This window comes from Hesperophylax consimilis, chromosome 19, assembly GCF_061612785.1.
Source record: "Hesperophylax consimilis isolate HC1 chromosome 19, BYU_Hcon_1.0, whole genome shotgun sequence".
Lineage (NCBI taxonomy): Eukaryota > Metazoa > Arthropoda > Insecta > Trichoptera > Limnephilidae > Hesperophylax > Hesperophylax consimilis.
Window position 1 is genome coordinate 24,349,059 of NC_142854.1, and position 13,142 is coordinate 24,362,200.

General features: G+C 34.5%; 1 protein-coding gene across 1 annotated transcript in view; it reads right to left on the reverse strand.

Annotated features, from left to right (window-relative positions):
• The window catches only part of LOC149415033 (voltage-dependent calcium channel type A subunit alpha-1-like), a 260,436-nt gene that overhangs the window by 152,296 nt on the left and 94,998 nt on the right, over nt 1-13,142 (reverse strand). Inside the window, exons 2-3 of the mRNA XM_089642980.1 lie at nt 2,631-2,771; nt 1,731-1,863 (exon numbers count right to left, since the gene is read on the reverse strand). Coding sequence (XP_089499106.1) covers nt 1,731-1,863; nt 2,631-2,771 — 274 coding nt within the window. The remainder of the gene's footprint in view (nt 1-1,730; nt 1,864-2,630; nt 2,772-13,142) is intronic.

Sequence of the window (13,142 nt, forward strand, 5' to 3'; positions counted from 1 at the left end):
ATCTCTGAAAAACATTGCATGTTTCCCGCTCTGTCATTGGCGTGTAGTGATGGACGATGTTCGTGTCGCGGTTAGGTACTTTATCCCGGTGATTTTATTGTCACTGGAGCTCCCGATATTACTCTTCTGAGGAACCGATTATTATCTGTATTTTTTTTATCAAAAATATCCATACTGGGAAAATATAATTACACAAAGTATTTGGAATGAAAATTCCGAATCTCTCACTGGTGTCAAATTTCTACGGAGATTGGAAAAAAATGTTTTCAAGTTAATTTTTTTGTGTAACCGTTAAGTACCAGACACCAAGAATTAAAAAGCTTGGCCCCGTCGTCCATGTAAAAATGAATGTGTTTTTTGTGGATTTCGTCAATTCCTTCAGTAATTAGGTATGCTTTATGCGTTTTGGGTCTTCTCAACACCTAAAGACAAAATCCAAAGTAATGACCGGATCTTCAAATATTAATTTTGAATGTATGCGAAGCAATTCAGGGGCGTAGCTATAGCATTCTCATGGGGATAGGGGATGCCCGCCCCTCTGTTTTACATTTTTAAAGTTAAATATTTACTATTTAGACACATTCTTAATACTCACTTTTACCAAAAACAATATTTCATTTCAACAAAATTAATGTAGGAACATGTTTTAATAATTATCGGAAATTGTAAATAATTAATTAAGCTCAAATCAATACAACTGCAACTTATTATTTACTTCACATTGCTAAAAAAGTTAGATACAAATAATATTATTGTATTTTCCAGGAATGTATTTTATGAGTAGGTTCTATTTTTTTCCAGTGAAATACTGAGGCCGATGGGAGGGGAGCTCAAACCCCCCTAAATCCCCCTCCCCTTTTTATACCCCCCTGCCAAGCATGAACACAAGGTCGGTCCTGTGCAGGAGCATTTGCAAGCAGTTTTTCAAAGCAGTCCGCTCCAGGCGCCGACTCATCAAGGCGCCAAGAAACCCAGAAGACAAGGCGCTGATAAAACCTAACACCTAACCCAGAGCTCTTAAGGCTTTTACTGGCACCAGGCGTCGTTTAGGGCCGACCCTGAATGGATGACATAAACAAGCCAAGGACTCAATCAGCATGGAGGTGTTTATTTATTTTAGCCATTTCTAACAAATTTGTATTTTTTATAATAGACATACATACATTACGACATTTTTAATAGTTGTTACATTTTCTTTTGATTAATATAGCTCTTACAATCCAGCTTGAAAATATAAATTGGTGCAAACTTTATGGTTTCCGGCAGCGCATTATAATATTGAATTCTTTTGTATAGTGAACTATTTTTTGTATTGGTTTTGTTATTTTTGGTAGCCTAATTTCGTTGCATGTTCTTGTATTATGTCCGAGAATGTCCTTGTCTTTCGATAAAGTCGCTATATGCGTCTGTCTTAATATTAAACTATTGTAAATTAATGGTAACTTATGTGTTTGCGAAGAAATACTAAAATGATATGTCAATTATTTAAGCTAATATAAAGAGAATAGTAATTTTGGGTACTATCTACTCCCCCACTTGGCTGCGGGATAGTTAAAAAGGCCTATATTAAAGTCAGTAACGGTATATGTCTATCTCATAAAGATAACCCCCAGCGACGCCAAGTACACGTCAGCTAGTTGTATATAATTTTGTTTGAAAAGTATTTTTTTAATGGGTTGTTTATTATTTTATGTATAAATATCACCAGTATTAAGTGGGTAGGTACTGACCAGCTTCTGTGCCAGGATGGTCTTGTCGCCGTGCGGCAGATGCTCCTCTAACGCGAGCACCACGCAGTTGGCGATGATGGTCAACAGCACGGCGTACTCGAACGGCGGCCACTCTATTATGAACCGCGTATACCTGCAAACACACACAGCTCACTGTAACACCAACACATCAAATCAAAAAAGATTGCAGTCTGGACCAAAGAAAAAGGTACATAATGATATGAGGAGGTCAATAAACTAATATTTTCTTTTTTTCGAATAACTTAATGAGTAAAACCACAAATTGTAATATTTAATTACTGAAGACAATATTAGCGACTCTCAAACAAAAATTTGAAACAGATAAAAGATTCGGTCTTATCTTGGAATGCACCTAAGATCTCAGCTTTACCAGGGCTTTGCTCTACCACTGAGCTAGTCCGACGCTATCATCTTTGGTCATATTAAAGTCTATCACACTTCGATTAAGAACTATGAACAATATTTTCATTTGGCTGGATGCAATTTCAGATTTTTCTGTTACAATTTTTCGTTTGATAGTCGCTTATATTGTCTTTAATGATTATAAACTAATATCTGCAGGGCTAATATGCTGATATATAGAATTCGCTGGGTTGACGACAATTGCCATGGATCATCTGGATGAAAGAATTTCCAATGTTCGCCAATGAAGCGATCGAGCTCAACAGAGTGCAATGTAGTTTGGACTAGATTCTACAAATAATAATAATGTTTGGATATATCTGTATCACCCTTTTCGAGAGAAAATTACCTCAAGGGAGCAATATTGGAGTTTAACATAGGACAAAACTTGTCAGGGACGAGTGATTTTTAGTACATAAGCCAGATCAGGTAAATAAATCATTGTTGGCATTAGCAGTTAGTTGTTTGTCTGATTACCTTCGGATGGGGTTCTCGTCTGACAGCAGGAAGAGCGAGCTGGGCCCCCCGGGGGCGGCGGGCGCGTGCGGGCCGCCCATCGCGTCACCTGCCGCCCGAGGCGCCGCCCCTGCCTGCGCCGCCTCCTGCGCCGCGGCCAACCTGCAAACACACAACACACAGTTCAACCAACGTGAACAATTAACATGAAGCCATGAGAGCCCCGATGGTTTAGCATGATCAAAGTGATAACTTAACAATACGGATCTATTCGATAGACTTAACTTTCGACGATTTTATATTAATATCTCGAGCACGGTTGCGCCGACGATACCCGAACCGATATTGATACGAAATATATTATTAAATCGTTATACAATGGCAACACTGTCACATCTGTCTTGACATGCCTAAACGTCAGACGGCTACATATAAATTAAAAATACAAATAAATTGACAAAGCCGATTTTATTAAAGATCTTTATTCAGAAAGATAATATTACATAATTTACAAAAGATATACTTATATTACATAGTAATTACTTCACATAATTTTATACATAAGATGTACCATCATAATAAAGCGAGGCTTGGGTGTATGGGGGTATTTTTTTAAAGAAAGACAAACATTTCCGGGTAACGAATAACCTGACAATATTTTAAAATCTCCTACTACCACCACATAATTGAAATATTATCTTACACATTCAATTGGCAGTCTGCGTGCACTTTTTGGCATTGAAAAGGGAGTTAAATAGTGCATAGGTTTTTTAGTCGTAACAACCTTTGTTTCCCCAAGCTGGAACGGAATCGATTGATCGCGTCTTAGATGAATGAATTAAGTTTCTTCATTTAAATTTTCAATTTGAGAATTTCGTCATTTTTTGAGATACATAAAAATTAATTTTAATGTTGACATTAGCTCCTCAGGCTTATTTGTTCGGTTTTGTAAACAAACAGCCATTACCCGTAGAGTCAATTTGGGTTCATCTCATATGGTTTCATAGAATTCGTTGTCTCCCTCACTATCATGGTGAGAAATATGAACTAAGCAGCGTAAAAGTGAACATACCACGCTTTATATTCAAATCTTTATAGATTATCTTATGATAACCATATTATCAGGCGCGATTTACATATAAACAATGCCCGATATTCAACTAGAGATCTTTTATTTCGGGTAGAGATGTTCGATATTCCTATTCCGGTTATACGGAACCTTTGCAGGCCCCTAGTTTAAAATTGTAGAACCAGTTCCAAAAGTAAATGGGTGAAGAACCGGTTTAACAGGAACCGCGGTGACAACCTATCTCAGGTAACAACCATCTCTACTCTCGGGACTTCGACAGTGTTGCCAACGAAGGCGATTTATCGCCATTTAGGCTACTCAGAACGAGAATCGGCGATTTAAAAGGCGACTGGTCGCCGATTAGGCTACCTCAAATTTTGGAAAAATGTGAGGAATTTTTCGAAATGGAATTCCGTAGCCACCCCCCCCATGGATTTCAAAATTTGTTGTGGGGAATCATACAATGTTTTTGGCTGTGCGAAATTTTTTTTCAGCGAAGTTCTGTAACAACCCCCCCCATGGATTTCAAATATTTTGTGGGGAGTACTTATTTTGAAACATTTTTGTAGGGAATTATGTTTTTACAGAAATTCTCTAACAACCCCCCCCCCATGGATTTCGAATAATAAAAGGGGGAATCAAGCTCACGTAGAATATTTGTGGGGAATATGTGGGCAGAATTACTGTAACTGAAATTCGGCTACATTAGGCTACTAAATGTTTGAAAAACGGCGACATTAGGCCAAGATCCGTTGGCAATACTGGATTTCGAGCTACGTAGGTACAAGCCCAATGATTTTTTTCTTCGAAAATTGCTTATTTTTTATGCTGTTATACGAGCGATCCACACAAATATGGTTTAAAATTTACCATCAAATAAACTTTCGCATTTTTCTATTTGAGTCTATTGCAATAATATACATAAATATGATATTTTTATGGGCGTTATGCATTCTCTAGAAGTCTATTTATTACGTGTCAAACTAATCCTCTCCCTTCTCGTGTTTGAAAAACCAAAATGACAGAAGATAGATAGTGGCAATCATGTGGCAATATCAACAACTCTGGCCATTAGAGGTTCTATTGTGACCATTGTGACATATTGACTTTGACATTCCTTTCAATGGCGGCAAATTGAATTTATTTAGTATTTGCTGGCGGCGTTTTGCGCTTTCTAAATTTATTTTGATCAATGTTGATAAAAAAAATGCAAAAATGTTCCAAAAGGTAGATTCTGTGTGTGCAATTCACGTATGTCATAATTGCGTCGTTTTTCATGACGCCAAAAAACGTTGACAGGTTAGTTAGTGAAATACAATATGAGTTCGTTAAATCCTAGCAAATAAAATATTATTGATTACGTAATAAGTGGATTATACCATGAAAAATTTAATTAGTAAACTTTTGGTAAATTTTGGATAGGGCCTGACGCGCTTATTACGAATAATTTTTAGAAAAAACTTTATATTCGCCTTAATTACTATAAAAGAAAACTTTTTTCATTTCGGGCGGCGGAAAATTATGCATTTTGATTTTCAATTGCGTAAAACCAAAATTCACTTCGCGAATCGATGTGGCGACAATGCGCCCCCATTAGGAACGCACTGTTATGTTGGTATCACTGATGCATTAACAAGAGCTAAATACGACCGTTGCTAGGCAAGAAAAACATCCCAGTTTTCAAGTAATTTAGCGGCTACGCGAGGTTTGTGTAACATGGTTTGTGATACAAAAGAAAGTGCCCCTTTGTAACGCCTGCTCGCGTCAAGGCAAGAAAAACATCCTAGTTTTCAAGTAGTTTACCGGATACGCTAGGTTTGTGTAACATGGTTTGTGATACAAAAGAAAGGGCTGTATCTCCCTCAATTTTAGAAAAATTAAAGTTTGTTAACATTATAATTCTGTTGTGTTTTCATAATTTCGCGCCAATCCATTTGTATTCCACGAAGTTAGCCATAGTCGTATCTACGCAATGTATCAGGGATACCAACATAACAGTGACGTACCTAATGGCAGTTGATTGCCGACGCATCGATTCGCCAAGTGAATTTTGGTTAACGCAATTGAAAATTTAAATTCATAATTTTCCGCCGCCCGAAATGCAAAAAGTTTTCTTTTATAGTAATTAAGGCGAATATAAAGTTTTTTTCTAAAAAATATTCGTAATAAGCGTGTCAGGCCCTATCCAAAAATTACCAAAATTTTTAGTGTTAGTTGAGTTCTATGTATCATTTTAGATTAACGTCGAAGTTATAAATCGTCGACAATGTTGATGTTTTGAATTTAATTGACTGTATTGAAGTATAATAAAAAAAATGGGAAATACTTAGAGAAGCCTCAAACTCGCAAACTACAAAAGAGAAACAGAGCATAAATAAACTTTCTATTGATGGACATATTGTTGAAACCACAAAAAATCCTAAGCTCGTTGCTGATCATGCAAACATTTTTTTTATTAATATCGGTCCAAATCTTGCTTCTCAAATTGCCCAGAGTGGAATCACTCAATCTACCGATACAGCGGTTCAAGCAAATAACATAAATACTAAATTTCTATTCCAAACTGTGTCACAGGAAGAAATTCTCAAAACAATTAATTCTCTAAAAAACATTTCTTCTGCTGGACCAGATGAAATTCCTTAAAACGCTGTCTTCGGAGATTACATTGCCTCTAGAATACCTTATAAACCTAAGCATTACACAGGGCTACTTCCCCTCTAACCTAAAACAAAGTATCGTAATTCCCATCTACAAATCTGGAAACAAGTCAGATATCAATAACTATAGACCAATTACTTTACTGAATAGCTTGTCTAAAGTTTTTGAAAACCTCATTAATGTTTTTTTTGTATAGTAATTATCTTCATAGGTGTTAAGATTGTCAAATTGAGAATTGTACAGTAATTGGATAATCTATCTGTTGTGCAATAAAAAAAAAATAAGTAAAATAAAAAAAATAAAAATAAAAATAAAAATTTTAAAATTCATCGAGAGCCATAAAATACTTTCAAAAAATCAATATGGTTTTCAAAAAACAAAAGTACCTCAGATGCCATTGCCAGTGTGACAGACTTCATTGTAAAAAGCCTTGATAAAGGAAATAAATGTATCTCAATCTTTTTAGACCTCTCTAAGGCTTTTGATACTAAAAAAGAGCTAAACTTCTTTAAAACCTACCTAAATGGACGCAAACAACAGGTTAAAATACAGAATACCCTCAGTAACCAGCGTTCGACTGACTATGGAATTCCACAAGGAAGCGTATTGGGACCAACTCTGTTCTTACTGTATATAAACAACTTTTGCAACCTTGAAATTGAGGGAAGCATTGTTAGCTTTGCTGACGATACTGCCTTACTGTTTGAAGGCAACAATTGGTAAGCTGTATTTAAATAAGCTGAAAAAAATATTAACTTAGTTAAAAAATGGTTGGATATAAACATGCTTACCCTTAACACGAAAAAAACAAAATATATCACTTCAAGCATCAATACTACAGGCCAACCTAATGATGATTATTCCATAAAAATACATAACTGTACGAATTCCAATGTATGCAATGAGTGCCCCTGTATAGAGCGCACTCTATAGATGAAGTACCTCGGCCTCACCATTGACCCATACCTTAAATGGAATATACATACTCAGATCATTGCAAATAAAATTAGGAAAACAATACATTTCTTCAGATCCATAAGGAACTTCCTTAAATTACAAATCCTAAAAACTGTAATGATTTTATCCAATTTTGAATATGAAAAATTAATTGAACTTGAATAACTTTACGTAGTACGCAGGAATATTTCACAGCACGTATGCACGCACCGATAACCTAAAATAATATGTATAATGATATACATAAAATAATATTATAATTCAAACACGCTGCCCAACCACGTCCGCACAGTTACAAAATGAAACTCTATCATACAACTTGCACTTTTTCTATTGTCTTCATATATATAAACAGATTTAGAATGAGAAAGAAAACCAAACTTTTTTCTTTGCGTTTAAAAGTTTAAAATTTACAATTCTGCATACTTTTTAAATACTCTCTACTATGATCTCCGGAAACACGCGCCCAAAATATGTCATATTGAATTCAACAGCTCGGCTGTGGAACGATTTGCCGGCCTATGTGTTTACTCCCTCCTATAACACGGGTCTCTTCAAGAGTTTCCCATGTTCACTCCTTCCTCTCATCAAAAATACCCTCCACACTGTATCGCCAGAGATGACATTGGCCCTGAAGGAAATTATTTCGATTTGGCGCAGTTGAACAATGTTCGATCTTCGATCAAAGAAAAAAATGTATATATGTATTATTAATTAAAAATAGATTTTTATTTGTCAAATGGAGTGCCGGCAGTAAGGCATGAAACTGACAAAAGAAGGATGTTATTATACTAAATGATGTAGAAATGAGATCCCTGAGGAGTGGGTGTGGTAAAAGTAAATATGATCGTGAAGAAAATAATGCAATATTGATCTAAGCATAGTGCAAGCTTCGATGGTTTTGAAATGCAGAGCGAACTAACGGAGAAATAAATGCAATTTGAATGGTAGAAGGAGTCACGGACGTCAAGTGAACTAAATACTTGAGTATGAAATACTATAGTATAAATACTATAGTATTTCTCCAAAATGCCCTGGAAAGAATCTCAGACTTGTGATGTCCCGAAAGAAACCATTCATCTGTTCTGAATGCAATTACTATGTTATCCAAATTGACCCTGGTAATAAATTACATCTTTGCGATTCTTTCAAGGATAAAGAAACCATCCTGTCACTTCGAATGTAATCAACAATGTTCTCAAAATTTGTTTTGACAGCATCGCCATTCCATTGTAAGAATATTATGTACTAAATACACAATTTGGCTATCCTGAAACGGGAATCTTTCCCAGTTGGACAGACAAAGGTTCATTTTGTTTTGTATTGTTTGTAATTTATATATATATATATATGTATATATATAAAATAAATAAATAAATACCATGAGTTAGTTTAATAGAAGGGTATGAATGGGACGATGTATGAGTGTGAATAATGCAAGGAGTGTGTGCCAAGATTGAGTGTTTGTCGTCTCTGTCTACCCCTGTCGCAAATGATGTGATTTTTACATATCAGTTAGTTTTTTTTTTAATATGTTTCTGGGTTTTAACCTTTAAGGTGTTCTATGACATCATTTTAAATTATGGAGTGAGGGAATGTGTTCGTTTATGCGCTTAGTTCTTCTAAACTACGCAACGGATTTTGATAGGATTATCATTTTCATTTAGAGAATTTCTTCCGGAAGGTTCACACATACAAAACATGCGTATTATATTTATGAAAAGTAGAGAAAAGTCAATGTTTTCTGAGAATTAACAACCTCAAAATTTAACAATCTCGAGCACGCCGGGCACACGTAAGGTAGTTTATATATATAAATTTGTATTTAAATGGGAAAAATAATAATAATTGTAATATAGATAGATACACGGACACGGGACGAGAAATTCTAAGCAAATTAGATTGCCAACAAGAAAAAAAACAAGCACCCAAAAATCTCTGATGTACCAGGCCGTTCAACTCTATAACAAAATCCCGAAGGAAATTGCTGTGATAGAAAATATTAATAAGTTCAAAAATGAATTAAGAAAATATGTCTATCTCAATTATTAATGTTTCTTTTTTGTGACTTTATTGAAATATTTAAAGAAAGATTATGTTTACCAAACAATGTACATGTTTATATGTTTATAAAACTATTAGCACACACGAAGATGTGAGCTAACTTAAGATTAATAAATAAAATAAATAATAAATAAATAAAATAAATAGAAGATTGGAATCGAGTTCTGACTTAGAAGAGATGAGATATGTTCAAACGTAGGGGAGGTGATTTTAGATAATGCTTGATAGAAGAAAGGGTATTTGTTTAGAGAGGAAGGATCAAAAAATATGTAATCTGAAGTAATTTCTCTCAATTATTTGAAATTTTTTACTAAAATGCTAATGCTTCGTTTTGATCTCATTTTTTAAACTTCATACGTATCATTTAAATAATACATCGATGGTTATAACGTATTAATTGCATTCATCTCTTTCCAGCAGGATTATTTATCTTGCTCTAATCTAATTATTACGAATAACCCTACAATATTTGAAAATCTCCTACTACCAGCACAGTAAGCGGAAAATGTTGCCTGTGTTATGATGGAGGACTTGAACCAGCCAGCCGAGGAATTGCACACACGAAGCACCCGTGACATCGAAACGCAATGCCAACTCAGCCACTAATGCTAATAAATTAATAAATAATAAATGCTAATGCTACATAACGTCTTCTCTTTATAAATGCTAATGCAATAACCTCTTCTCTTTATAAATGCTAATGCTTAATAACCTCTTCTCTTTATAAATGCTAATGCTAAATAACCTCTTCTCTCTTTAAATTCTAATGCTAAATAACCTCTTCTCTCTATAAATTCTAATGCTAAATAACCTCTTATCTTTATAAATGCTAATGCTTAATAACCTCTTCTCTTTATAAATGCTAATGCTAAATAACCTCTTCTCTCTTTAAATTCTAATGCTAAATAACCTCTTCTCTCTATAAATTCTAATGCTAAATAACCTCTTCTCTTTATAAATGCTAATGCTAAATAACATCTTCTCTTTATAAAAAATTCCCCAATTCCTCGTGTATGTGCACAATATTATACAAAATTTTACAGCATTGACATTTTTAGTAATAACCCAAAGAAATATCGATATGAAGTAATGCGTACGATCGATTATTAATATGAGAGTATGGAATGTATCGGGAGCATCTCCTATCCTCTTCCTATTTTCCTATTCCTCTCCCCTTCCTTTAACCCAAAATTAATTTTAAGAAATTAAAACTTCATTTCCAATCAACTTTAGCATAAGAAACTTCTGTCGCTTGACTGAATGTTTATATTTTTACTTCCTTACTAATGGGCCTATTCAAGATTTTGTGCAGTTGAAAAACAACCGCTATCGGTTGTGTAGGGTTTGAAATACGTTTATTAGTAAGGCCCAAAATCTTAATTGATATTTTTTAAAAAGCTGAGAAGGAACGGAATAATTTCCATTCCCCATTCGAATAATAATAGTAGTTAATTAGTTGTAAAAGAATATGAAAAAAATAAATAAATGCTCAGATTGAATTTTCTATTCATCAGTTTTCCGCTTATACTAGTAGTTTCCAGACGCCGTGTATAAAATCCTTTATGACCTATTCGCAATGCGCCACCGTACATGCCAAGAACAACATTTAGTTTTTTCACCTCGGCGCTCCAGATATTATTAAGGCTATCTCTGACTTAGTTTATAGCTTCTGTCGTGAAATAACTGTAGAGGATGCAGAACTAGAGTGATATCAACTCTTGTATCGTATGTGAATATCGCACAAGAGTTCCAACTACTCCTAACCATCTGGAGCCAGTGAGACTATGACACCCCAATTAGGGTATGTTGTGAGGGTGACGACGGTGGGGAGGGAAATGAAATGAAATGAAAAAATGAAAATTTACTTGCGCACGCTGTGACTTGAACCCATGACTTCCGGATTTCTAGTCTAGAGCCTTACCCCTCGACTAAGGAATCCACCAAGGCTCTAGCAAGAGCCCGCCATTCTTTATTGAAACACCCCTTGAAATTATCATATTATCAAAGTTATGTATAATCGGAAAAGAACATTTTCAACAGATGAGTTATACAAAGAATCCAAACTATTCTGTCTCCGTAAACTATTTATTTTGCAAACTATGAAATATATCTTTAAAAACAACAATAAATGAAAACAGAATCAACATTAGAAATAATAATGCATTTTATACTCCCCAAACGAACACTAAACAAATGCAAACACACTGCAGTTTCATTGGACCTCGAACTTTCAATCTTTTACCGAAAAATATTCAAATGATTACTAAAATTCCTCAATATTTAAAATAGTTGAAATTATGGCTTTTCAATACAGCAGTTAATTTTTTTTAAATTTAATTTGTATCACTTTGTTTCTCATAAACTATACACCATATATTACACTAAACACTTATAACTTCACTATACACTATTGTGCTAACACTTTTAATACAAGCCGCTTAGATAAATTGTAATCTTGTTTTTGTTTTGTATGCCCACAGTTTGTTTCTTTCTAGGTACAATAATATAATGTATTTAACTTTATTACCCACGCGCAGGCTGCGCCTTAGTGGGTTCCAATTATTCTTAATGATTTTTATAATATTGTATGTACCTACTCCATATAAAAATGGCTTTAGCCATGTTTGGTGACGAGATTCTTCCCCATCTTCTTATTACCTTCCCCTCCTTTAGCCTTACAACATACCCCTACAATCGGAGATTCCATGGTCTTACTGGCTGGTTAGGAGCAGTTGACGGGTTGAACTATTGAGGGGTTGACTACAATGGACATTTAAAGAATATTTCTCAGCATTTATGAGTTGAATTAAATTTATACAACGAGCGCGTTCTCTGTTGTTATTTTCTTATTTTTCGCAAGACTTCACTTGAGTTTAAAAATTACATAAAAAAATCTCCATAGAATGCTAGAATCCTAGACAGTCTGAGACTGTTTTTTTTTCTATGGAAAACTAGTGATTTCTGACTGGGACGGGTGTTTTTTGCTAGCGCTGAATGGGCACAGTCGCCGGCGAGTCTGTCGACATCTCCTGACATTTTGGCACAGAACTGGTTTTGCGCATTTTCAAACCTACTTAATTTTGGCTCAATCCACATCTATCCCACACATAATTTAAATTGTAGGTACAAGTTTTCTCAGGCGTCATCGAATTATTCCATCATTCACTAATATATACCGCATTATTACTGTTAAAAAAAATCAACAAGTAAAAAACGAAAGTTATCTATTTTTATAAACATTGTTTAAAAATTATTTTTTTACAATTTAAATATTAAATAACTACAATTTTGGTGATTTTCTCAACTACCATCATATAACCCTCATGCCCGTATTATGGTAGTCGTACGTAATTTATATAATTATAACAATGATAAAACATAACGGAAAATGAAATTGTTATGGTAAAACAAAAATTTAAAAAATGCATATTATACAGGGTTTTCCAATGAGAGGTGTTATTTTGAATATCTCGCTATTTCAGTAGATGTTACTTTTGAAGCTGTCATTTTTGACATTTGATAAGTAGTAACTACGCCATTGATAAAAATGGAACGATACATGCTTCAACAACGCATTGAAATTATTAAAATTCACTTGAGTGAATCAAATGCAAATCATCTTGAGTGATGAGGCCCATTTCCACCTCGGTGGCTTCTTCAACAAGCAAAATTGTCGCATCTGGGGCTCGGAAAACCCAAGAGTTATTGTTGAAAAGCCTCTCTATCCTCAACGTGTGACTGTTTGGTACAGTTTATGATCCGGCGGAGTCATTGGACCTTACTTT